The sequence below is a fragment of the Falco peregrinus genome, chromosome 7 (genome assembly GCF_023634155.1).
Source record: "Falco peregrinus isolate bFalPer1 chromosome 7, bFalPer1.pri, whole genome shotgun sequence".
NCBI lineage: Eukaryota > Metazoa > Chordata > Aves > Falconiformes > Falconidae > Falco > Falco peregrinus.
The window spans coordinates 68,760,163-68,786,561 of NC_073727.1; the positions used below are offsets into that span (position 1 = coordinate 68,760,163).

The window sequence follows — 26,399 nt, forward strand, 5'->3', positions numbered from 1 at the left end:
TTTAGGTTGGACTGCAACAGAAAACTGTTCTAGCAGATACGGGCAGGGAGAGGCCTATCCACCTCTGATGTGCAAGTGACACTGCATCATAAGCACTTCCCTGTTGGGCCTTTTGCTTAATACCCACTCCTGCAAAGTGGGGTGAGGGTTTAAAATGCATAGCAGAGTCATAGCTGTCTTTTTTTCAGCAACAGCTTTATGCTTTGCTCCTTCTGAAGCAGGTTCAGAAATCAACCAGCACAACACACTACCAGAGAAGCTGGAACACTATGGGCTGTGCTTATAGGCCTGAGAATTACCTGGGTGCATATTGGCGGAAAGATTTATCTATGGCCATTATTCTGGGAAGGTTCACATCTGGCAAACAGTGGACAGACTTCCAGCAGAGGTCCAGAGTCCCAGTTAACCCTGGAAAGATTTTGTAACAGTTCCCTTTTTCTCACAAGTGTAATGCACTGTCTTGCACGTACCAACCACTTCAGCAAGGCAGCACACTGGAAGGACACACAATGCAATCCTGACAGTCTGTGAATGAGGTAGTATCATCATTTAACATAATACCATTTATCAGCTACCAAGGCACTGCTGGTCTGACTAGGGATGCCTATGACACACCTATGGATGTATCTGAACACAGAAGACTCACAAGACACATCATTATTCAAAAGCACACCCACTCTAGTGATCGTGTGTGCCAATAAGCTGCTATTAATCCAAGACAATGTATTACTTCTTGTTCTCGAGGAGTGCCATACAATGGCTGCTATTTTGCAAAGGAATAAGGCATTAGGCTTTTTCCTCTGAACAGCCTGTGATTTCCATTTAGAAGAGATGCAGCAAAGAGGGACGAGCTTGCTAAGGAGCAAGGCATGCCTTCTCACTCTGCTCTGCTCCCCGAAGTCCACTATCTACCTCAAGACACTCATCAGATATGGGCTCCTGTGCCAGGCTGAACATGTGTTTCTGGCTAGCCAGTCCTCAGTGGGTGTTTCTCACTGTGGGAGTTGATATGAGAAATCATATTACAATCTGTGATGAGCACACTTCACGTTGTGTCCTTTGCTGCTTCTGTGGCTGATGAGACAAAAAGCTAGACCGTCACACTCTGTGTCCTCATGGGCATCACTCACTCCATCTGCAAAGCGTCCTGGATCATGAGAGGCCACACACGGTGTCCCAGACATCTTCTGCAGCACGATACACAGTGTATAGCTATACTGACCTGCATAGGGTTGTAACCTGTCCAATGCACGTACACACACAGCCTTTTGAATCTGAACCACTTGTCTGTAAAAAGCTGGACAGATCATTCCCAGCAGTTCTGTATTGCTGTTGGGAAATATTCTCATCAGTAAGTCCGTGCACATGAGCACGTGCATATGCAACTAGCTGTTGAGCAGGGGTCTTCCTCCTCCTCTACCCTATTACATGCGCCAAATCTTCACTGTGTATCACATAAATGACAGAGCTGAAGAAGCAGCCTTTTGATGTGAATTCCAGAAGTGCAGGTATTTAGGGATGGCAGCTGAGGACTGAAGGCCATGAGGCCTGCTGTGATGCCCGCAAATGACTGGGAGGCTTGCAAAGAACTGCCATATTTTATGTACGAGAAAGACCCTAATGTACAGTACCCTGAGCTTTTCTGTAACTACTGACAGTTTTAGTTTGCTTCAGAGCACAGCTGTAGTGTGAAAAAATAGCCACAGCAGGGATGTTTGGGGAACCAGGACTCTGGAACAGGGAAGGATTCATTCTAAGAAGACGATATAGACACATTCAAAGCATGACCACAATTTTGGTTCTAACTCTGAAGTGCTGATTTACAACAGAAGTATACAACTTCAGTCAATCACTGGTACCTCTCTGTTCTTTTCAAACAAAATTTTCAGATAGCCAGAATGGGGGGGTTACTATATTCCATATGGCTTTATAAATTATGAGTCATGAATCCCACAAAGGCACCTGATCCACTTTCTAAACAAGCATGTAGAATCTTCCTTTCTGGATGGGCTGGAACTTGCTATGCATGTCATCATAGTTAAAATTAATCTGGAGCTATTATCAAAATGTAGAATTTTATTGACATTTACCATTCCTGCATAAGCAAATGTGTCTATAAACATCAAGAGGTTCTGAAGTCTTCCTTAGCAGCCTGCTAGGAAAGTTACTTACATTTAGCGGTAATAGATATCTAGATCTGCAACACCCCAAAAGGGTTTCTAATTTAGAAACTGTAAATGCTTTGATCCATCCTTGCAGATATATAGGCCTGAATATATATTGGCGTATGCCGTGTTTCCAATGCAACAGGCTAATGAATTACTCCACCCAAAACAGAAAAGGCCTCTAAAATCTCTTGTAAGACATTAAACTGCAATATAAGAAGATATAAATTACTGGATGATAGTATGATAGAAAATGCTTCAAAGCTTTAAATTAAATTACACAGATTTAGTGGGAACCTTGCTAGTTGAATTTCTGTTCTTGCACACTGACATGTTCCCTTGTAACTGCCTTCACACTGTTGAGTGCACATGGTTCCCATCGCTTACTATCTGTATTTCTATTTAAATATTCTAATTCCTGAAAGTGGCATCTATTATTTCTGGCATGGCATTGTGCCAGCACAGTTGTGGCTGTTTAACACGATTGGTAGTCTATTTTTAGGCATAATCCTGTGTAAAAGTACATGTCTTATGCTGTGAACTCTATAGCTGAACACCGGAAGATTCATCAACTTAAGATGAGGGCAAAACAATCTATGCAGGAAATAAAGCATGAAAGATACATTAATCAAAAGAGCAGCATTTCTATAATGTTTATTTTTTCATTAGGCACTCTATTCTGATTAAGTGTTGTGGCTATCTGACTGGGAGGCCAAGCAGATATGATTAAAACAGAATTCAAATTACCTAGAAGTGGAAAACAAAACAAGAGGGGCAAAGTAGTGAACATTTGCACTTGAGCACACATGATGCAGTGGACTTAGCATGGAGCCCTCTCTTCAGAGACCGTGTTTCCCATGGCACAACGCTAACAGCTCACTAGGACCAGATGGTATTCACCTAAGAGCTCTAAACCAACCCAAGGATGAAATAACACAACTGCAAGCCACGGTGTGTAACCCCTCACTGGGAATTGCCTCAGTGTCAGGGGATGGGAAGGTGGTGGAATGGCTAATTTTTATGAAGGATTCAGGGGTGATCTGAGGAACTACAGACCAGTGAACATGACGTCCTTATTCTGCAGATCAGTAGGAACCATAGCAAGGAACAAAATGAGCAGACTCACAGAAAAATATATTCGGAAGAACTCCATTAAGCTTCTGTAAAAGGGAGGACATACTTCAGAAGCCTATAGGCATTTTTTTGTTTTGTTTGAGGAAGTGACAAATAAGCAACCTTCCAGTATCTTAAAGGGGCCTACAAGAAAGCTGGAGAGGGACTTTTTACAAGGGCATGGAGTGACAGGACAAGGAGGAATAGATTTACACTGAAAGAGGGTAGGTTTAGACTAGATGTCAGGAAGAAATTCTTCACTGTGAGGGTGGTAAGACACTGGCACAGGTTGCCCAGAGAAGCTGTGGATGCCCCATCCCTGCAAGCATTCAAGGCCAGGCTGGATGGGGCTTTGAGCAACCTGGTCTAGTGGAAGGTGTCCCTGCCCATGGCAGGGGGCTGGAACTAGATGATCTTTAAGGCCCCTTCCAACCCAAACTATTCTGTGATTCTATGATTAAGGTGTACTAAAATCCATTTAAAAAATTAATTGGGGAAAAAAAGCTCTTGAAAAGGAAGTCTCATGGGCTAAGAAGATCCTCATTTAAATGAATAAACAATTAAAAGATACAAAAGTAAAAGCAGGAATGCAGTTTTCCCACTGGAAGGAAATCACCCATGCAATCCTATGGGACTTTGTGCCATGATCTGTGCTGCTCAGCAAAGTCCTAAATGACCTGGGAAAGGTGATGAATAATGGGGGAACAGAGACTGCTGATCCCACTGCAGTTATCACGAGGACTAAAATTGAAAGCTGACTGTGCAGAGCTTCGGAACAGCACTACAATCATGAAAAACCAACGATAAAATGGCAGACGAAATTCTGTGCAGGATATTGCAAAGTGGTGTGCATAATTACTTAAAACTGATAAGGAACATTCAGGTATGAAATAACAGTTCTGAAGATATCAGCTCAGTACCCACTAAGGGGTCAAAAAAGCAACGAAATTATTCGGGAAGGACTAGAGAGCAAATCAAAACACACTTGAAAAAAATCACGGTGAACCTGCATTTTTAGCAACATGGGCAGTTTCGGTCCCCCCATCTCTGAAGCAGACTCACAAAATATACAGGAAAGGGCAAAAAAAGGCATAATGAAAAGTAGGAAAAAAATTTCTTTACAAAGAATGAGCAAACAGGAGTCTTCAAGTTGGATGTGTCAGTTTACTCTTCTTCCCTACTTCCTCACCTCCTCTGTACGTCTTCCCCTCCCTCTCATGTTACAATGTTCTTACCAACACTTCCATAGTCTTCCCAGACCTGCAGACAAAGGGAGAGTTTGAAATACAAGCTATTAAGATTTTCTTTCTTCACTCAGAGTTAGAGGGAGGCTTCCTCCGATCTTCCTATACTTCTCCAAGGCAGGAAATGTGTAAGGATTCACTGTCCTCCTGCACCAACATACAAAGGAAAAAAACCCACTCCTTTGAGTTTCTTTTCCTCCTTCCTGCATCATAGCCTTGTCCACAAGATTTTTAGAGATTGCCAGACACTGACTTCTCCAATTTGGAGGCAGCGACCCTGTTTTCAGTGCATGGCTTCTCCATAAATTAGGAACTGCTGTGACAGATTGTCCCAACTTGATGTTACTTTCAGAGCCGATTGTAAACTCCTTCCATTTCACAGCTTACAGAAATCTCAGCAAACTGCTTTTCCCCGATGGTGATGTAGTACTTACTCGTTAAGCATGGTTCAGTCTTACCTCTCACTTATGGGAAGTTTGCGTCTACTTTATTTGGATACTGGAGCACAGGTACTACAACAGCCAGGGGGTGTAAATGCCCTGGCTTCTTCATCTTAGAATTTAGATCTGACCAGCTTTTGACTCTGATGTAAAACTCACTCCAACGAGAGACATGTTCATGGATTCCCACTCATTTGAGCCACAGACAGGTACTCAGTTACTGAGAAATGCACTGCTTCGATCCTTGGCTCATACCACTTCAAAGACTGGTGCACAGTTCAGTTCAGGAAGAACAGGACTGATGGGCTGCAGGCTGGAAGCTGCCCTTTGTATAGGCTCTACAAAGACTTGCCATGAGGTGCATATTCATTCATTCCTATGAACTTCTATAAAAAAGCCTTTCCCTGCCAGAAACAATTTGGTTTTACACTGATCTACAGGAAGTGTCCAATTGTACAGATTATGCAGAATCCTCCTTTGCTTGGCTCCCTACAGTCTGAAGCACTCGTCTTTGTTAACTTAGTGTCACGTATTTTTGTGAACATTGAAAGCTCTCTGGAAGGCTGAGAGTAGCATTGTGGAAAAAAAGATTGCTAGTCACCATAAAAATGCAAAGCACAACCAAGGGAGGGTGCTTTAATTTCAGATAGACAGCTGTAAAATTGCTTAGCAAAGACAGTTGGAAATTTGTTTGTATCTCTTCCCAATTGCAATGCAGAGGTGAATGGCTGTGTACTGATAAAGCCATCTGTCTTGTGGGTGCCTGGAGGAAGCCTCTGCACCAAAGCAATATTGCCAGTTCTACAGTTAATATCCTGGTGCACAATACTCTTGAGCTGAGAGTTGGACTGCAGTCATTTCCGCCGCCTTAGGGCACACCATAGAACAGCATGCTCAGTTGTAATGACTCTGTTCACAAGCACAGGCTGCCAGATTGGGAAAGGGAATGAATATCCCTGCAGGGCATAATGCAATGTGAGCACACCATTCCAGGCACTGAGATAACAGTCAGGTCCATGGACTCAGATCTGAATCCAGAGAAGAGAAGAAACAGCAACTGTGGGTAGAATGCTTTACTGGGTAGGTTTTTCAGATTACTTGCTTATCCTGGACACTCACAAAGAATAACAACTTAGGTGCTCAGGGAAAAAAAAAAAAAAAAAAAAGCTGGTAAAGACTTGCCTAGTTTGGATTTCTAACAGATAGTTTTATGTTTTTTGCAGCACTACAGGGTTCTTTTCAGACTTCTTTGATTGGCTTCAAACAAAACACTGTGCAAGAGACTGCTGTACAAAGCATCTATGACTTCTGGATACAGGGAATTCCTATGATTTGGATCAGCCTTTGACAACTGGAGCTATACCAAGGTTGACAGAAAGGATCCTTAGTTGTTATTCAAAAAACCTAATTACCCCCTTCGAGATACTTGCTCAATGCCATTTCATCTTTGTGACTTTTACCTCCGAAGCTTCCCACCTCTCATCTGAAAGTGGAAGTCTTAGGTCATCCATAGGAATGTTGCTGAGCACAGAGCAGAATGGATCTGCAAATCAGATTGCAAATTACAAGGGAACAGCCACACTCACGTAGCCCCATCTCTCCTTCCCGCCTGTTCACATCCCCTCAGCAAGTCACTGCCGCCAGTTGCTTCCCACAATCTGCCCATGTTCAGATTCTTACTCTATGGCACCTGCAAGGTAGTCTGAGATGGCTTTTCAGTCTGTGAAACAGGGCAAGGCCTTGCAGATTATGGAGAAATAGATGGGCATGGGACTTCTACAAACACAACGGTCAGCTAAGTCTGCATGTCAGGTACCTTGACAAAGATTTTTTGGCTTGATATTGATTTTTTTTTTGCTTATGCATAAGGGAATCAGACTGAAAGAAAGGATACCGTCAGGGTGTTTTGACAGAAACACTGCTTTTTTCCCTAAGGCTTCCAGTGTCGGGGAGAGTTAAGGAATCTTTTGGAATCCTGCAAGGCATGTTCTGTGTTAGTACAGAGCCAGAACCTGGGAGCTAGAGGCTCTGTGCTGTTTGTGAGGGCTTTATACAGCCACAGGTCAGATTCTGGCTAAGGCAGTTAGACTTACCTCAAATAAAGCAGCAGAACCGCATTCACCGACTGTATTCATACTGAGAAAACAAATCAATGTACTGCTCTGAACACCTCTCATCTTTGGCTCTTTTTCTTTTGCAGTTTTCAGTATAAAACACTTCCGTTCTCTCTTCTGCCTTTAACTGTGGGCTCCTACAGATGGTGCAGGAGAGGTACTTCCAGTTGCAAGTTGTTTTAAAATCCTTTTTGTTTCATGTTTAGCTCCTGTACTAGCTGGCCTTACTTGACTTGCTGGTTACTGCACTGCTACGTTGTCATTACTCCTTTGTTTTTCAGTTGTGTAGCTTTGGGGCCAACCTGTGACACAGCCTTGATTAAAGGGAACCATGAGAGTGATGAACCACTACAATGAAGTGGGAATCCCACTGGTGGTTCTGTCTCGCACAAAGATCCTCCTGAGAATCTGCTCCTGCTTGTCTCTGGACCGTGACAGTTCTGGTCAGAGAGTAACTGGGACACTTCTCTGCCATTTCTAGTTCCAACAGAAAACGCCTACATTTTGATTCATGACACCAACTGCAACTTGGCACTCCATGAGCAGCAGAAGTTGGGAGACTAATCTGAAGTTCGATTAATTATCTCTGATGAATCCTTACACTGCTACCTAATAATAGCTTAGGGTTTAGACAGGTAGTGCTGATACTCTCAGTTAACATGCCTTGCTGTGGCCTGGAAATGTGCTCAGAGAACCATTTCTTTAAAAAATTGAAAATTTGCATATCCCACTGTAAAACTGTGAATGCAACTTCTTAAGCAACTTTCCTAAGCAAACTTTTAAGTTTCAAACCTGTTTTTTTCATCAGTAGTTAATGAACTTACTGCAAGGATCTTTCTTCAACTACCAGCTGGAAGAAATGCAACACAAAAGACAATTCACACACTAGACACCTTCATAACTGAAGTTATGGATCACATCTCATGGGAAAAGAAATAGAAATTTTCCTTTTATGTTTAAAAATAAGGAATCTTTCACAACAATCATTCTTAACTAATGCATATCATTCCCTGCAGAGCAACAGATTGGAAAAAAGAAAGACAGATTTGAGAGGCTATTTACTTTGAATACTTCTATATTATTCTGCTTCCCCCTAAACATGCTCTAAAACAAGAATTCAATTTTTGTATTGTGTCTTTAGTAAAGATTCTTACCCTTACCTAAAAAAATCAAAACATTGTTCTTGTTGAAAACTGAAGAAATACTTGTTGACAGCAGCAGACAACCATTACACCCTGTGCTATTTAGTCTCCTGTAGTTATTTAGTGCCACATGAATTTCTGATCAAAACAAAAAAAGCATGTAAGATAATAAAGTACATGTTAAATACATTAGACATCCACTAGATGATACCAGTTTTCTGTTTTGAAAAAGAAGGTGCAGATAGGGAAATGTGACTAACTGATGTTATTTCTTTTTGGATCTCATAAATATTAGTACTGGTACTCCACACTGTTCAGCATTTTTATTAATGATCTGTAAATAAACATAGAATCACTGCTGATAAAATTTGAAGATGACACCAAGATTAGCATAGTTGATACTAATGAAAGCAGTACAGGCACGCAAAACAATCCATCATTTACTAATCTAGACATAGTCAAAGAAAATTAAGGTTAATATGGCCAAACAGAAACTCAGACATTTAAGAGCAAGAAGTATGGAACCGGGGACTATATCCTGGAAAGCAATACATTTCAAGAGTACTTGTCTACTATGGCAAATAATTCAACGTGGACTCCCTATACAATTCTATGGCAAAAAATGGACCCGCAAACAGTGGAACAGTGATTATGAAAGTTGGCACTGCTGAGATTTTAAATTAATTTCTATGTGCGTGCGGTTCCAGAACACTTGTTCTCTAAATGGTGGTGGTGGGGGAAATGGAAAGAATGTACAAGAGAGCCACAAAAACAATTGGAAGGCTGTAGAAAATAACTTAAATAATTTAAAGATAATGTTTAGGGTAGCAAAAAGAAGGTTGCATTGCAGCCTGATTACAGTGTTCAAAAACTTTCACAGACAGAAAATAGTGGCTAGCGAGGGACTATTTAATCTAGTGAAGAAAAGCATACCAAGAACTAATCTGAAAGTTAAATTGTAACAAAATCAAATTTATTCTAACCATGAGAGTGACTGAGTACTGGAATAAATGACCAGAGAAGGGGCTAAGTGTTCATTTCTTGACGTCTTTAAATGAAGCTTGCCTTTCTCTGCTTTAGCAAAACCCACAAATTGTGCTTTTGTCAGACTCAAGTTACTGGTCTTCACCCTGATAAAAGGAAAATTTATGACCAGGCATCTAGATGGGGGTCAGAGAAGATAATCTCATGCTCTTTTTAGTCTTACCCTCTATGAATCTATCAATATACTGAGTGAGTACAGAGAAAAACTTTCTGAGTGATTTTTTCCATCTGGATAACAATGTCACCCGTAGCAGACTGTAAATCATCCAGTAATAAATATATGTCAGAAACTATCGAGATGATTATATTCTTGCAACGCCTTCTAATTTAGGAATTTATAGTTATTTAATATTTTACACATTAATTTTATACTGGATAATTGAATTAATGTGAAAGGGTTAAGCAGACAGGCTAATGAAACACTGTGCCGTGTACTTAGCTTAATGTGGTTGGAAAAATCAATGCACTTTGGTCTGTCAGTTAGCAATCACAGATTTAATTGAATAACATGTCAAGTATTTTAAACTGTTTACCAATGTAAATAGAATCCAGCACTATAGTAATGGTAATAAGCTACAATGCTTTCTCTGAATTCCAATCAGATTTGAACATGACCTTCATTTTAAGCTCCAACAAGCCAGACAGAGATCAAACAGCTATCATTAAATCTACGGAGTTTGGTGATTACTCCTGTGATTCTGAAAAAAATACATGCGCTATTCTTTCACTCTCTAGAACACAGGTAATGGGTAATCAGTTTGATATTCCTAGCAATGGTTACTCCTTCTCTGTGCGTTTATATTCACCTCCACTTCATTACCGTTACTGGGAGAAGGAATACATCACACAGCAATCTTTTACTGAGCCTATCTGAGAAGTGGTGGAGGGCGCGTTGTGCATGACTGCATGAAGGGAACAAGAAGACCAGAAGAAGCACCTCCTCAGCTTGTGTTGGGTGAGTCCAACCACAGCTGTACAACAGCTCCTCACTCTTCTTCTCCTCCTTTTTACCACTCCCAAACAATGGATTCCCAACAGAAGATATGAAAGCAGCAAGGAGCAGGGTCATAGCCCTGCCCAAGCTGAATGAGCTTGCCACTGCTAGACCAGCTCCAGGAGTAGGTGACATTCTGGTCATGCAACATGTACATTCCTGTACCTTTCTCTGATGTAAAAAAATATATTTTTTTATAAGATCCAGATGCCTGCAACGCAGACATTTCCATTTGACTTACCTGTTTATGCTCCCCTAACAGTCAACATAAATTCTCTTACTTGTACCTTTGTTCTTACTCTAAAATAGCTGTCTAGAAGCAATCAGTTATATTGGGTTGTACATGTATCTATGTCATCCCAGTGATTACAAAGTTCTTTAGGACAGGCAGGTCAGATGGAAACATTTACACTGCAGACATCTGAAGTTAGGGGAAATTAATCCCACCTCGCATGCTTCCAAGCTCTCCTGAGCAAGCTGCAGATGAGCACTGCCTCAAAGCGCCTACTAAGGAGAACCAGGTCCTTGTTTTACTAGGCTGTTCATGTGTATTGTACATGTAAAAATATTGTGCCATCTTTAACTACCCAGCAGCCTTGCTTACATGTTCTAGCATGTTCTTGACTGGAGTTAGGTCTGTTACACTCCCCTACCACACTGGCACGTCAAACATAATAGAAATTCGCTGTGCTGGGTGGGTGCTGTGCAGCAGGCCAAACCTTGCATCAAATTGCTGCTAGTTAAAGAAAGGAGAAAACATGAGAAAACAGGCAGGCTGAGGTGGGAGTACACAGATACAATAAGGCAACATCAGTCAGCGCAGTAGGCAGTTGTCTTAACACACTACTGACCTAGCTGTTACCAAGCTTCTGGGCAGCATCATGGTAAAGGAGAGTTTTAAAGAAGGAAAGAAAGACAATAGAAAGACTGCTCCACAGAGAGTTGTGGAAGGCACTGTGGGAAAAAGCACAAATGTGTAAGTCTAAAAATGTTGCAAATGGGTGATGAAAGCTAGTATCAGAGGCTGAGAGGATGGAGGAATCATCTGTGCACTGACTGATGGACTGGGATGACTGGCGAAGAACCTGAAAGTGAAGCAAAGCAGCCTTTGTAGTTGATGCAACCTATAGCAGCCTCGAGTTGATGCAAGAGAAAAGAAGGTATTGAACCACAGATTCATTCCTTCTCTATTTTTGTGTAGTCCTCTTCAACCTTAGATAACACTACTTTTTTTTTTTGCATTATGTATCCTAAAACAGGATGTACATTGCAGTAATAATGTGAAAGAAAACTACAGCTTGCTTATACATTTTACAAATATATACAGTTCATTAAAATGACTACAGACTGTTAATTCCACGAAGTTAAATACTCAACGTGGAGAAGTCCTTATTAAAGCTATATATTTGACCTTGACTGACTATGGTGCATATACACTGTTTTCAAATAATCATAGACTATATAGTTTTTTTCCTAGATCTTTAGAGATAGGAAACATATACAGCATTTGTAAATACTGCTTTTTCTTTATGCTTACGTGTTTTTCTCCCGTGGCTTAGTTCAGCACATATCTAGCAGATCTAGCAGTTTAAAAATACACATCTTTTCATCTAAGAAAAACATGTATTAAAAATCGTGAGATACTCAGACATTGTAATTAGCCTATTCAACAAAATTTACTTAGATGCAGTGCAGAGGATGAAGTAGTTAACGGTGACGCTAAATTACCTGCATAAACAATGTGCAATGCAGCCCTCCTTAGGTGCAATCTAGGGCTGAAGCAATTAATCACAAAAGCTACACAGCCATAACCTGAGTTTGGCCCAAATATTAAATATAATGCATTTTACAAATCTTAAGAGTTTGCTTTTTTTTTTCACTACCGCTCTTTGTTACTATACTGAATGTGTAGCATGCTGTACAAGCGTAACACACACCTCTTTCTACTCTATGTCTGTGGACTGCTTTTGTGATATACCAGGTATTACCGGGTGAAATGTGTTTCCTTTGGTCAAAGAGCTGAACAATTTTCTGTTTTCATGATGCCACTCACCACTTTTTTCCTTCCTTTTTTTTTTTTTTCCTTCCAGATTTTTTTCCCCTAGATGTCATTTCAGAGATTCAGCCTACTGAGCAGTACCCACCTGCACACTGGTGCAGGGGAGAAAAGCCAGCTGTCAGAGAAAATACATAAAAGAATTTATACCCCTACATGATTTTAAAGTACTACATAAAATATCACACCACTTATGAAGCAGTCAAAATCTGTAGTATTAGAATCTGATTCCCACATTACACATCCACAGAAGAGAAGAATTAAGGTCTTACAGGCAATTTTGAGAATAAAACATGTACCTATATACAGAGATACTGGTTTTGAACTCATACCCTTGTATACAAGCATAGTGACCAGCTATTCACTACTACTGATACCCAAAACTAGTTCAGCCCCTGTGGTCTTCCTTGTACATGGAGCCTGGGTAAGGGACCACCAGCTACTCAGAGTCTGCTTTCTCTCCCGTTGTGTTGCTGTTCCTTCCTTACTGTGCAATGTTTAATTATGCAAACTAGAAAGTTAACTCTTGAAGCTACATGCAGGCTGTTTTCTAGTTGATGCTTACCTTTGTCCTGTTGGAATCCATGTAGGTTTTAAAACCAAAATTTTAAAGTTCCATCTTCCTAAAAGCTTGAAATATGCTGATAATTGTGTGTGTACAGTTCAGTCTGAAGTTCTGTGATGCAAAGTCCACTAAAAACTCTTGTATTTCTCAGAAATTCCATATGATACTGCACTTTAATTAGACTAAATGATGCAGAAGAAGCAAAAACTCAAGGCTATCTCCTTTTTTTAGTTTAGTTTAGCATAAAAATCCAAAGCGATAAATGTTTCACTGCTATTTTGAAGGAGCCATGTATAGTGAAATGTAAACCGCACTGGGTTCACTGGAGGATATTAATTCAAAATTTTTAGTTTTCATATCCCACCTGTGTTGGTTATACTAATGTTCAATGTACACCATAAAAAGTGTAGGGAGATTCAGCACCATTTATTTTAGAGAAGCAGCACAGAAAAGAGACCAGGCATTAGAATTCTGGCGTATGAAATCTTTTTGACTGCAAACAGGATGTTAAACATGGAACCAAACAATCCTTCCCCTCTGCCATTTTTAGAACGTTACCTAATTGACATTATTATAGAATAAACAACGTTAATTTCTTTTGCTTCTAAACTAGACCTTTTGGCTGTGTTCTGCCATGTGTTGCTCTTAGGTGTCCTTACTGCAGTTCAGCACAGTTGTTTGGCACGTTTGTTTCAGAAACAAATACACTCTTATGTGATTGTATTTATCTACAATGACAATCTACAATTTACCTTCTTGAATTTGGTCCAATTTTCTAAACTCTCCAACATCTCAGATTTTACTTTATCTTCTACTCTTTATAATCCCCGTTAATGTAATAGTGGCAGGTTTGATAAGCATAAGATTCAGCTCCTATCACAGGTCATTTACAAAGACATCAGATATCGCTGACTAACTAGCTATGCTCTGAAACTGTTCCCAGGCTTGCTTTGTTAGCACCAACTGATTTCTGCACAGAATATAAGGCTCTTATATTCTTATAAGAATATAAGTGCTTAAAGTGAGGGGGGAAAAAAGGGAGACTGAAAGCAGTCTTTTCCTTGCTATTACATGATTCAAAGAAAGTACATTTTTGACCTGAGAAATTTTACTTACATTCTGGGATTAAACTACTGATACTACAACATATCTCTGTTTGGCAAAGACAACCAAATCTGCTCCTCTGTATGCAGCTATTAAAAATTCAGTATAATTCTTTTTAAAAAAAATAATGTTATGAGAAATGGCCAAATACTGAAACAGAAATAACGAAGAAGAGAAATGAAAGGAACAAACAGAGCTGTGAGACAAGTGCGTGAACGCTTGTGAGGCGAGTGTGTGGAAGTGTGGTAGCGTGTGTCAGGCTCGACTAGCTGGTGAGTAGAAGACCTGCAGAATGGGTAAGAGGGGCCAGGATCCAGGCAGGGACATGGGAGAGGCTGGCAGCCCGCGTTGGTATTCAGGGAATCTGTAAATGGGGGTACGCTTGTAAATCTAGAAAGTGAAGGGCATGTGTGTTTTCACTCATGAACTTCAACCCCCATCAGCCAGAGAAGATGACTATACTTGTGTTTTATGTAAGTCCTGTCAGGGTTACTCATGGGTGTTGTTCAAAGGCAGTGCCATGTCTGTGGCGGTCTCTGAAGTCAGCCATCTGAGTGCTGTGTGTGCACGTTGCTAAGAGGTGCTAAGCATCACTACTGGCTGAACCTGGAAAGATGAAAGCTGCAGCTGACTGCACTGATGAGGGGCTGAGAGACATCCAGGTCTCCAGGTGCACCAGGCTGGATCTAGAGGAAAGGGAGGAGGAATCCCCAGGTCCACCTAAAGCAGCAGCCTTATAACATCCTTCAGCACAGTCACTCGAGTATCAGGAAAGGCAGGCACTACAGTCGTTCGTATGTCCTAATTTGACCTAGTTTGTACTTGTGCTTCAAAATATATATTGTGTATGTAAATTTTATAAAAAATAATTCTTTAATTACACAGTCCCATTCACTTTTTCATAATCAGTCTATAGGACAGATGATGCTTACCTAGTAAGTTGCTGCACATTCCTTTTGTGTGGTTCCTAGGCTTCATTTACTGCACGACCTTCAAACCTTAATCTAGGGATGAAGTGATAAATTTTCTGTGGTGTCTATCAATAAAGTATCTAGGTGCTTCACACTAAAGTGGTACTGTCTTCATTTCCCAGATGTGGCACTGAGGTACACAGCATCTCAGTGAAAAAGTCGCAGCTACAGTTCGGTGCCTATGTGTTAGCAAGTCAGGAGCATTAAAACAGGGAACACACTATCAGTTTTCCTCCTGCAAAGTCTGGTTTAAATATCTTTCCTAGCAGATACAGACCTAATTTAAGTTCTCCAGGGCCACACAGAGCTACCTTAGCTGTAAGACCATTTCTTCTACATCTGCAATCCTTTGGCATGTTACTGACCCCCTTTTAATGAGAAAGAGGTATGATTGTAGTTTTAGTACACATTTTTTAACATCACTGAAAACAATGGCTTGCAATAGGATATATCAACCAATATAATAACTCTCCCCCAATGTTAATATAGTCTCCTCAATAATATATCTCCAAGCATATGTTGAAGGAGATAAATACGTTGCCCCTACCCTACTGATGAGGAAGCTAACAGACTGAGATAAAAGAAATGGTTGCTCTGTATCACCTATCAGGTGAATGACTCAGCTGAGAGAAAAGCCTCTCATGAAGCATTTTTTTGTTCTTGATTCCAAAACACTTTACAGCCATGGATATTATTTACTGCATCTTCTACACGTGGACAAATTCAGTTGCAGAAAGACTACACAGTAATCAGTGAGAGAACCCAGTCCCATAATTCTGCAGCCAGTGAAGCCCAATGGATTGTTACAGGCTGGGCTGTGGAGTATCCTTAAAATGCCATCCAGGTTTCTGCATAACTCCAAGCAGTACCCTACATGACCCACATGCAGAAATGTATCTATTTCTATAATTCAGCAAAAATACATTCCTTAGGCATACTGTTGCTTAAATATAAAAAAATATATTTGTTTTTCAGGTAAACAGCTATATCAGATAAACAAGAAAAGTCAATAAATAAAACTTCCAGAAAGGAATGATCAATTTATAAATAAACAAACACCCCCCCCCCCCAAAAGATACTTGTTAAACAAAATACTCGATACAGACTTTATAATTCCAGATAAGGCCCTTATCCTAAAGTGAAATGTACATACTAATCCAGCTGAAGACTCAGGCCATACAGCATATACATATTCTTGACCAACCAAACACAAAAATCACATGTAGTTATACACGGTTTATTGTCTTCTGGAGTTTTAACACAGAAAAACAATTCATTTACCTGAAGGTGTAGAATGTGTATTGACACTGCTCTTCCTGAAAAATTGCTACTTGGTTAAGAGTTTTTACATTAAGTTTTAACCCTGTGCATATGGACACAGGCAAAGCTTTATTTCCTGTTCTTCACAGGAAGGATGTCTGTAATCCAGTAGTGAAACAGAGACGTGACTATCTTGGTATGATCTGAAACAAAGAAAACACATTCCTCCTGAAATACCTCTACAATATTTCTGAGCATTAAAAAAGACTACTTGTGTGAACATCTGTTTTCATTTAGTATTAGCATTTCAGTAAAAACAATGCAGATATCCGAGCTTGAAGACTAGATAAACAGGTGCATTTTCTTTCAGGAGGTCAGTTATTTTTATGAGAAAAAGTTTTGGTTCTATATTTTGGAATCTTATTTGTTATGATTCAGTAACTCAGAAAAAAGGGGATTGCAATGACATGATCATATGGGTAAGGCTAAAAAGAGTGTAATCTTGTCCAACTTCTTTCTGTCTGAATAATAATTTCACACATTATTAATTAACTTACAGTAGCACCTAGAAGCCCCAGTTGAGAATGAGTAGCCTTGTACAGACAGATACATCAAAGCCTCAAAGTGCCGTGGCTTCTGTCTTAATTCAGAGATTATCTATGCGGCTTTACTTATTTTTAACGACAGGACTTTCCACAGTACTTATCACATAATATCACAATTAACATGGTTCTATAACGTTATGCTAATATAGCTTTCACATTTCCTTTTCTTTGAATGTTGATTAAAAAAGAAAAAGAAAAAAGGTTAAATTTAATCATTTTAGGGCTTCTGTGTGTCCAGTCAGTGCACTGTTGGCACACAGTAACTGCATTACTTCTGGTCTGCAAAATATATCCCCCTGCCACCTGCCACAATGGAGACACATATAAAGGACAACTTTCCAAAAAAAGGTAGTTAAAAGAAGCTTCTGGTTCCTTCTGTGAGTGATAATTTCCTAGGCAACAAGGGAAGAGTATATTTGAGACTTGATGCTAACCAACAAAGGGAAAATGTTAATAGATAATGGAATGAAGTTGATGAGTAGAAGCTGAATGAGTTCATAAATTAGGAGATAATGACTTTTTTTTTTAATTAGGCAATCACCTTTAATAATTGATGTGAAATAGGAATTAAGTAGTCCTCATTTCAAAAGCTACAGTTTCCAACCAGCAAATGGAGCATTACTTCCAGTAACAGCTCTTCTCCTTTGCCCACTGCACTGTGCAGGATCATGAAAGTCTCTGGCTTCCTTTTGGCAAATGGCCACGGACTTTCTGACAGAGATCAGCCAAGCCCCCATCATGAGAAATGCATGTCTATTTGACTTTGAAACATTTTCTTCCCTGAACTTACAGAAGACATTACGTAAAGGTAAGTACTTTTTGATAAAGACTACCAAATAAATGGAAATAGTAATAGGACATTTTGTTCTTTTTTACAGTCTAAGAACAATGATTCTTCAAATAGCCATGCTCAGAAACCCTTGTCCAACCTCAACTTTGTATGATTGTATGAAGTACAAGGCCAAAGGTAACTTGACAGAATAACTTGAAGCACAGAGCACAAGGTAAGTCGATGGAGGATGACCACTAGACAGAACAATCTGTATTTCTGAATCACAGAGATTTGCTTGTTCAAGTATGTTTTGTCATTTAAATGAAGGGCTAAACCCCCTACTTTAATACTGATAATTTTTCTCTTTCAATTTCCTTAGCAATTCCTTCTTCCTGCAAAATTTTGCCGACCCTACCACCAGCTTTGTAAGACCTTTATTTGATATGGCTGCAAATATTGAGATCCAAGAGCTCAAGACACTGTTTTCTTCATAGTTTCTTTTTTGTTTTGGTTAAATCATGATTCCCAATCTGAATAACATGCTAAGAGGTGTGAAGGAAATACCAAAACATGGTCTTGAACCAATGATTTTCAATTTGTGGTCTGCAGACCTTGGGCAGACCATAGCTTTACACTAAAGGGTCTGTAAAATACTACATGCACCCCCACCCCCACTGCCACCCCAATTTATCATCACTAGGCATAAACCTGCCAAGTGGGACTTGGTAACCCCAGTGGAAAATTAGATTGAATCATAACACATATATGTTATGTGTTATGATTCCTCATAATATATATATGAGGAAATAAAGGAGATATAATGGTATGTTTGGCCTGTAAAGTTTACTAACAGAGAATGTGCACTTCTATGAAAGAGATGGATCACTTCTCATTTGTTTCCTATTCTTTCCTTCCTTGAATTAAAGATAAAACTGAACAAAATATAGCACCCATTATTATTTCTTTGATGCTGGCATCTTAAGTAGAATCATAACCACAGGAAAAGGGTTAATATACTGCTTCTTGAGCTACAGAGAATAAAACAGGTTTATTTGTAAAACTAATACACCTTGCTAAAATGAAGAAAAAAAATGTCTTCATCATATTAATAAGGAATGACCTTTTCTTCTCATACATCATGTCCCAGTAAAAATAAACAAAACAGAAAAAAAGGCAAGATAATCAGACAAACCTGTAAAAAAACCATGAGATCACTATGATGTACTATACATTTCTGTCTCCACAAACAGCCCTAACCTGTATTTGTATAAAAAAATCTTGAATTTGCTGAGATAAGTTTTTGTATTAACTCTTATCACCTGTTTATTGGGAATGAAGTATAAATTCCCAAAACTGGGCAAGATGACCTATTTTTGAGCCAAAAGTAGAAAAAAAGTACAATTAAAAGCCTAATTCAAGGTAAAATTTCAGAGCACTAAATTCTCATTCACTGAAATTCCTGAATTACAAATAGAATGTATTGTTAAACTCTGATGAGGCAAATTAATATCTGGCAGGTATTTAATTATACTTTAATAATTTATAACAAATGTATTTTCCTCTTTCTTACATTGTTGTACCTCTTGAATAACCTATCAACTACTATGGTCACACCACTGTGAACTGGGAATGAGATTAGAATTGAGCCCAGAGCGACAACAGTTACTAGGAAAAAAAAAAAAAATCGACTGGAAGAATAAATAATTTCAGGCTGTATCAGCAAGAACATAAATGAATTTAAAAATTTACTCAGAAAATTTTCTTCTGCTTTTTCAAGTGACAAATACATACCTCAGAAAATTAGGGCAGTTGTATGGATTTGTTTCTAATTTGCTTCTGTTTTCTCTCTTCAGTTTGACATTATTGCTATATAAAAGTAAACAGAGCAGCTTGCCTCAATACTGCAAAACCCAACAGATTTCCTACTGTATTGAGCAGAATTTGGAAAAGGCCTGTAAGGAATAGCCTGATTGTGGTCACTTCAACAGCTCCATTCCAATTTAATGAAAAGAAGCTGAATTAGGTCATTTAATAAAGGGCCGATACTATTTTCACCATTCCTGCTGAGTCCTACTTAGTTTGCAAACGTGTATTACATCAATGAGACTATCTGTTTGTAATTAAGATCACAGAATGTAGGCTTTAAAGTTAATTATTGAATGCACAGAAGGATTTTGTTCCATGTGGATACTTCAGATAGATCGGAGCTTTGAGGGTTCTCATACTCCACATCTAAACTTCGAAAGAATACGTATTTACTTCTGTTAAGCGTGTCCTTTTCAGAATGTATCAGCTATGAACTCTACAGGCAGGAATTCTCCCATTTCTGTGTTTTTACAATGCACAGCATGCAGTAGGCTCCAGTCTTGACTGGGATCTTTAGCCACTACCATGCTGTAAATTATTTAATGATGTTACAAGCAGCACTGTCTTCTTTGAATGTTATTCCTAAGCCTCTGACGGCTATGATTTTATTTACTCTATTGATGCACTACTACCAGCTCAGTCATTACTCTTCAAAAGATGCAGAACACAATCTAAAATGGTTGAGATTCTCTCGTGCCATAGCAAGTGCTCTCAACTGATCAAATTCTTTGGGAGGCAAGAGAATTCAGCACATCTTGTAGATTTGTCTGATGCTGTAACAGAAGTACTAATGACAAGTAACAATGACTGTTTAAATGAAAACTACTTGGAAAATGAATTATTATAGCTTCTATGGACTACATGCTGATCCCACATTTACTTGAGGAACTATTAACTGTTCAAGAAGAAATTCTACTAAAATGAAAGGGATTATAATAGAGAAAAAAAGGAACATGACTGAAATCAGACTTGTGCCTCAGGGATGAAAAGATTTAGTAACAGAATAATTTTTCTTTTTATGAATGACTTTATAGTATCATTTATTATAAAGAGTGACTTAACGTTTTTACATAATCAACACTATTTTTAGAAACTTAAACCAGACATTTATATTTAAACAAAAACAAAGCTGTAAATCAAAGTTTGGCATGCAAAATCTACGTGTTAAAGAAGCCACATAGGTGACCAAAAAGAAATGAAATAATGGGCTTTATTGATTTTTATGCACGCAAAATTAATCCTTAACTGGATGAGTGAAATCTCCAAAATAAACAAGATAATTTCTATGACTTAAGAAGTCTACAGAGAGAATGTATTAAAAAATAGGCTTTAAACATGATTAAAACTTAAAACAGTTAAGATTTAAAACGTACTGTTTTAAGAACCTGAATGACCTTGTAGTCTATAGTTGCTGCAAAATATGAAAATTTTCCGTATTGATTGTAACCAAACATGAAAAAGGGAAAATCACTGTATTTTTGGTGGGAATTATGCTTCAAATCTTGTATAAGCGTATATTTCCTACTATATAAATATTTACAGCTTCCAAATAAAAAAAACCACCGCAACAAATTTGAGTTTTAATCTATACACAAAAGAACATCAGATAATGAACATGAATGAATGGTACCTACCAGAAGGCATCATGGATTGTTCTTGGAATTGTTTCAAAGCATCCTTCAATCTCTCAATATCCTGCAGCAATACAAGGGATTTCAACTGATGTAGAAGAGTCACATCTGAGGAAGAAATGGTGCGAGATTCAAGACATTGTAAAACCTCTTGGGCAGCTGCACAATTTACAGCTGAATCCGTGCATTCTGATTTATCTGGAAAAACAAGTGGAAAAAACCCAAAACTCAATGAACACAGAGAATTTTCCTAATTATATTTTCTTTTCAAATACAGCACCTTCCTTTTCAGTACAACTTACAGCCAGATATCTCGTACCAGAAGGCAGCTTGCTCCTCCTATTTTTTGTTAAATATTAAAACAATGGTAAGAGGGGAAAGTGTCAAATTCAAGAAGTAAAAAGGACAATAAGATTCATAGTGACAAGAACGCAAGAGGAGTCTAGATATTCAAGATTAGCACAGGAAGAAGGTGTGATGAAGAAACTGTACTGTGGCCAAAGCACTGTGTTTTTGCTTCCCATACACTATGTATTATAAAAATGCACACCTATTTTTTTCCCTTTGGAGATGGGGAAGAACTCTGTGGAACTACTGCAAAGAACTTCTGGAGGCATCCAATTATCTTGTTGCTGTACTTTTATATTTTTATTTAAAAAGCAGATATTACAGCATGCAAGACAGCAGAGAAAGGGACACATTGTTTCTACAGTACTAAAGCATAAATTCATTCTTCCACTGCAGTAACAATGCGTAGTCTGTCCCTTTAACCAGACTCCTTTTAATTCTTCTGTTTTACCAGCAAGCCAACTGAGAACAGATTTTTCCCGATTCAGCTTTCTGACATAAGTATGAGAATCCAATGTGACCATTTGAAAATACTGCTAAAAGCAATGGCTTCCAATTTTATCTAAAAAGCTAGGGAGTGTTAAAGTCATTCAACTAGAAAAGGCAAACAGCATACTGTCAGATCTATATATAAACTGGGATTTGCCTAACAAGAAAGTTAGTCACGCTATGATTTATGGATGTGACATCTCATCTGCAGATGAACCTTCTTTTACCTGAGAATTTCTTTCCATGGATTCCAAGGTCCCCACTGGCTCAACACTCCAGTCTACGGGTTTGATGCCAGGGCCAGTCAGTGTGTCAACCACTGCTAAGACCCGAGCTTGACTTCCAGGAAAGCTGGAAGCTCAACACTTTTTCTTAAAATTCAACATGCAACACAGCTATGGCCAACTGACCAGGTTTCTGTTCTGGGACATGTATTAACAGCAGAACTGTTACCTGAGTTTGCAATCTTTCTCAGTTACTCTGGAGTCCCACTACAGCTAATGCATGTAGTTTAGCTTGTATTTACTTAGACATACACTGAAGTAGTAAAATTTTTATTTTTGGTTATGGAAATACATTAGCCAGAAAGTAGGATGGCTTTCCAGTGCTAGGCTAAGTACGAACACATGACACAGCAGAAAAATTGTGACAGTAAGGAAAGAAAATTCTATGTAAAAGTCTTGAGAAAAAAATTAACATGAAAATCCTGATGTCATCTTGACACAGTTTTTAAAGTCAGTCCACGGTCTAAAGAGGAATTTTTATGGGAGTAGGAGCTAACAGCTCTGACTTAAGATGGACTCATACAGGTAGGTAAGCTGTTTAATACTCTTCGTTCAGCTCCACAAAGACAGTCAAGGCAAGGCCATGCACTTTGAAAATTTTTTCACTGCTTTTTTCCAGTTTTATAAGACTGTTATAATTTTAAAGGTATGTTCCAAGCTGAGCAACTAAAGAACACACCTTGCCCTGAAGAAAAATGTATTTCATTCTCAGTGATACCAACATAACCTGGTGTATGTACAGGTAAGTACTGTAGTACTTACCATTAAAACTTCATTATCTCTGAAAGGCTTTTATGATGCAAGCACCATACAAGCAGCGTTTTAGGAAGTCCACATAAGAAACAAACAGTAGGAATTTATCTGATTTTAGTGGCCAGGTGAGCATTCAATAGGCCATGAGCGATAACAACCATGCAGTCCTTTTCAAATTGCTATGAAATGCATCTTGAGCATCAGTTCACATGCATCTTGTTCACAAGTGCTTTATGCCAATACACTTTCCCGGTGCCAACAGTATCTTCCCCTTTCCTATTGGATGCTGTCTGTCTAGATTTCCTTACATATTACAAATAAATCTCCTTCCAGGAAAAAGAACTTTCTGAAAAGTGGGTTGGTTCAGAGATAGTAAGCATGAAAGTAGTTCAGGACAGCAATCATTGCCCTCATTTGAAGGTCTCTGAAAGCAAGTAATCCTTCTGGATGTTTGCTTGCAGAGGAAAGAATTTGGTCCATTTAAACCACTACATTTACCCCGAGTGCATTGGAATGTTCTAAAAAGGAGAAAGGAATATTATTTATATTTTCAAAGACACAGAAAAAAAGAGATTGGGACCACAGTTTTTTATATTGATGTGGATTCTTACCTATACATGCATATACCAGAAATCAGGACAAACACTAAAGTGCTTGTGTGTCTCATTGAGTTCAAAACTGACACTTGTCCAGTAGATTTGACCCATTCTACAGCAATAATGTGTATATCTATTTTCCCCTACGTGGTAATACTAATGAAAAGAAAGGACAAAGAGTGGTACATACTGTCAGCAAAATAAATTTTTTGGGTTGCCTGCAGGAAGTCCAGAATGCTATCTGCCTTTTCATCTGTGTCTTTTAAGCCTGCTGCTTCTTCTCTGTTGTTTTTGTCAGGCTGATATGCAAAATCCACACCGGTAGTTTTTGATATCAAGCCAGCTGCTCTCATTTTTTCTTTCTGTCGTTTCTTTTTCATTTTCCTCTTCTTGTTTTTGCTTAGTTTGGGACTGTCTATCTGATGCAGCTGTAAATTATCTTGAACAAGAGTCTCTTGCATTCCAGATTCTGTTTGTTCTCCATGTAAATTATTACAGTTTTGCAAACTGCTCTTTTGTTTCTTCCTGCGAATGCGCTTTCTCTTGGTTTGTCCTTGATATTCCTCCTCTGCAGATTCAAAAGAGACATGATAGTTGTAAATAAGAGGATCTGTAATAAGCATTTTGGGACTGCATACAATGAAATATTACTCCCTTCAAATTCTGGGATGTCTGAGTGGCTCTAACCTTACTTTTATGTTTTGAATGCTATTCAGTACTACAATGTCAAAGCCAAGTTTTCTGAATGCATTGAGTAAGATGACAAGTTCTTTTCTCTTCTGCTTTCAATAAAGACTGTACTTTCCTTCGTGCCACATACTTTGCATCACATTTACTTTCTTAAGACAGATAGTATGGTTCTATACAGGGAGTGAGGTCAAAAGAATTGCCAGGGCAAAAACCAGTATGTGCAGGCTGGGGGAGATGGGATGGGAAAGCTTCCCCAAGAGCCCGACACCACCAGTTGGCAGACTTTATCAAGAACTGAAGAATGCACGTAAGTCACAAAAGATGATAGTGTTTATATTGATGATATCCCTTCACAATAGTGCTGTGCTTTAAAAACACCAGTTTCTGATTCTTCCACTTTTTCCTCCTTAAACATCCTCCTCCTTTGGGAAATCTCACTGCTTTGGACATCAGATTTATGGGGAAAGCATGAAAAGCATCAGTGACCTTGGCAAGTAATCTCTGATCTCTTTAACAGCCTGTCTTAGTTCTGTTGTTTCCTTACTACATTATAATTTACTTCCTAGCTGATTCTTCAAAAGGCTCAAATGTCATGGGAGAGTAGTTCCTCTTGCTCTCCAAAACAGCTTTCAGGCTTCTTTACTCACATCTTATCCCTGTACAGAAAGTCAGAGTTCTGAAGTCACCTCTGACCCTGAACTGACTGCCCCTCCTACACACTCACTTGTGAGCACAAGCCCTCCTGGCACTAGCAAGGGCAGACTGCCAGAATCCATCTTCCCTTTGACTGCACTGCTGCTGAAGTCCATATTCGTGACTATAGTAATTCCTGTCTAATTAACCAAAATTCCCTCTTTCATAGCCTAACAAAATCCTCACATGTTTAAACATCATGGAGTGCAGACTACCCTGTTCTTCTAATGTCTTGCTCTAGAAAATTAAGCCATTTATCCTTCCCGCAACCTCTACCTGCATGTTTCTAAACTCCTCACAGTGCACTGAGCCCAGTGCTCTTATTTGTCTGGTTTTACACCATTCCCTTAGGGTTAAAGAATCTTTGCTTGGCTAATGCTGGTGCAATGCAGGAGAGACACCTGAAGCCCAACAAGAATTACTTGCATAGTCTCCTGAACTGCCTCTCATTCTCAGCTTGTTTGGCCTTCTCATCACTCCTCCCCCTACCAGTCTTCACGTCTATTTTCTCCATGGTTGGAGGCCCTTTCTTTCATTGCCGTTTCTTTTTCTGTCTTGAACTCTGTCAGCTCTGAGCCACTTTCTCTCTTTAAATACCACTACAAGACTTCTAGTTCTTTAGCTGACGGATGACTCACTGCAAAGCAATTTTCCATACTTTCTATGAAGAAGGCTGCATAAAAATAAATTTGCTGTATTGTAACTGAACACCACAGCATGTTAAAGACACACCAAACATCACCTCGTACCCACAGTGTGGAATGTTCTGCACACATGGTATTTGAGCTAAGTATCTTTATACATGATTTGGACATATGGGATGTGGGAAAAATAACGTCTGTGTCGTTCTGTAGGAATAAAATATCAAAACTGAAGGCAGATATGAATGGTGAAAGATGCTATAAACAAAACATCAATGTTTCATCTTAAGATCTAATTTGGATTTTCATGGCTGTATTTGTGTTCTAATAGGTGAATTTCACTGTAAACATAGATACATTGTTCTGTAAAATTTCTCACCCCTCCGTTAACCTGCACCACAGTGTTTGCTAATAAAGCTACTCTGTTCTGTGCTCTCAGCAAATGGCCCAACATGCCCTTTGAGCATTTAAGAATCACTAAATCTCAGCAAAATTGCAGCATGTTGCGCAGCCAAGCACTCTCAATTGGTTTGAAGCCACTTGAAGAAATGGTGCAGAAGGCAGAACAGGTCTTAAGATAATTGATATTTTGAGTCAAATCCAGAAGTTTGCTTATCTTTGGTAGCTCAAGGTAGCAGGAGGTCTGAAGAGACCAGGGTAACACTGTCAAGGCAGAATGAATGTAGTCTTCCTATGTGTATGTAATTAAGATAAACACCTGAATGAAAGGAAATCAGAACTGTGCTGAGTTTCCTCCAACACAGAAAACAAATCAAACACAAGACTTGACCTCATTCTGTTGAGGAGTTAAACTGCAAG

General features: G+C 38.9%; 1 protein-coding gene across 5 annotated transcripts in view; it reads right to left on the minus strand.

Annotated features, from left to right (window-relative positions):
- ERICH1 (glutamate rich 1) overlaps window positions 1-26,399 on the minus strand; it is a 102,953-nt gene that overhangs the window by 9,967 nt on the left and 66,587 nt on the right. For 2 of the 5 annotated variants that reach the window (XR_008748091.1, XR_008748090.1), the window contains 3 exons: window positions 23,747-24,124; window positions 21,090-21,284; window positions 16,234-16,415 (listed from right to left, as the gene is read on the minus strand). Coding sequence is in view for 1 of the 5 variants with exons in the window: in XM_055810584.1 (XP_055666559.1) it covers window positions 21,090-21,284; window positions 23,747-24,124 (573 nt within the window). In the remaining 4 variants the exon portion in view is untranslated. Of the gene's footprint in view, window positions 1-16,233; window positions 16,416-19,380; window positions 19,456-21,089; window positions 21,285-23,746; window positions 24,125-26,399 lie in introns of all 5 variants that reach the window. The other 3 variants (XR_008748092.1, XR_008748093.1, XM_055810584.1) reach the window with 3 other exon arrangements.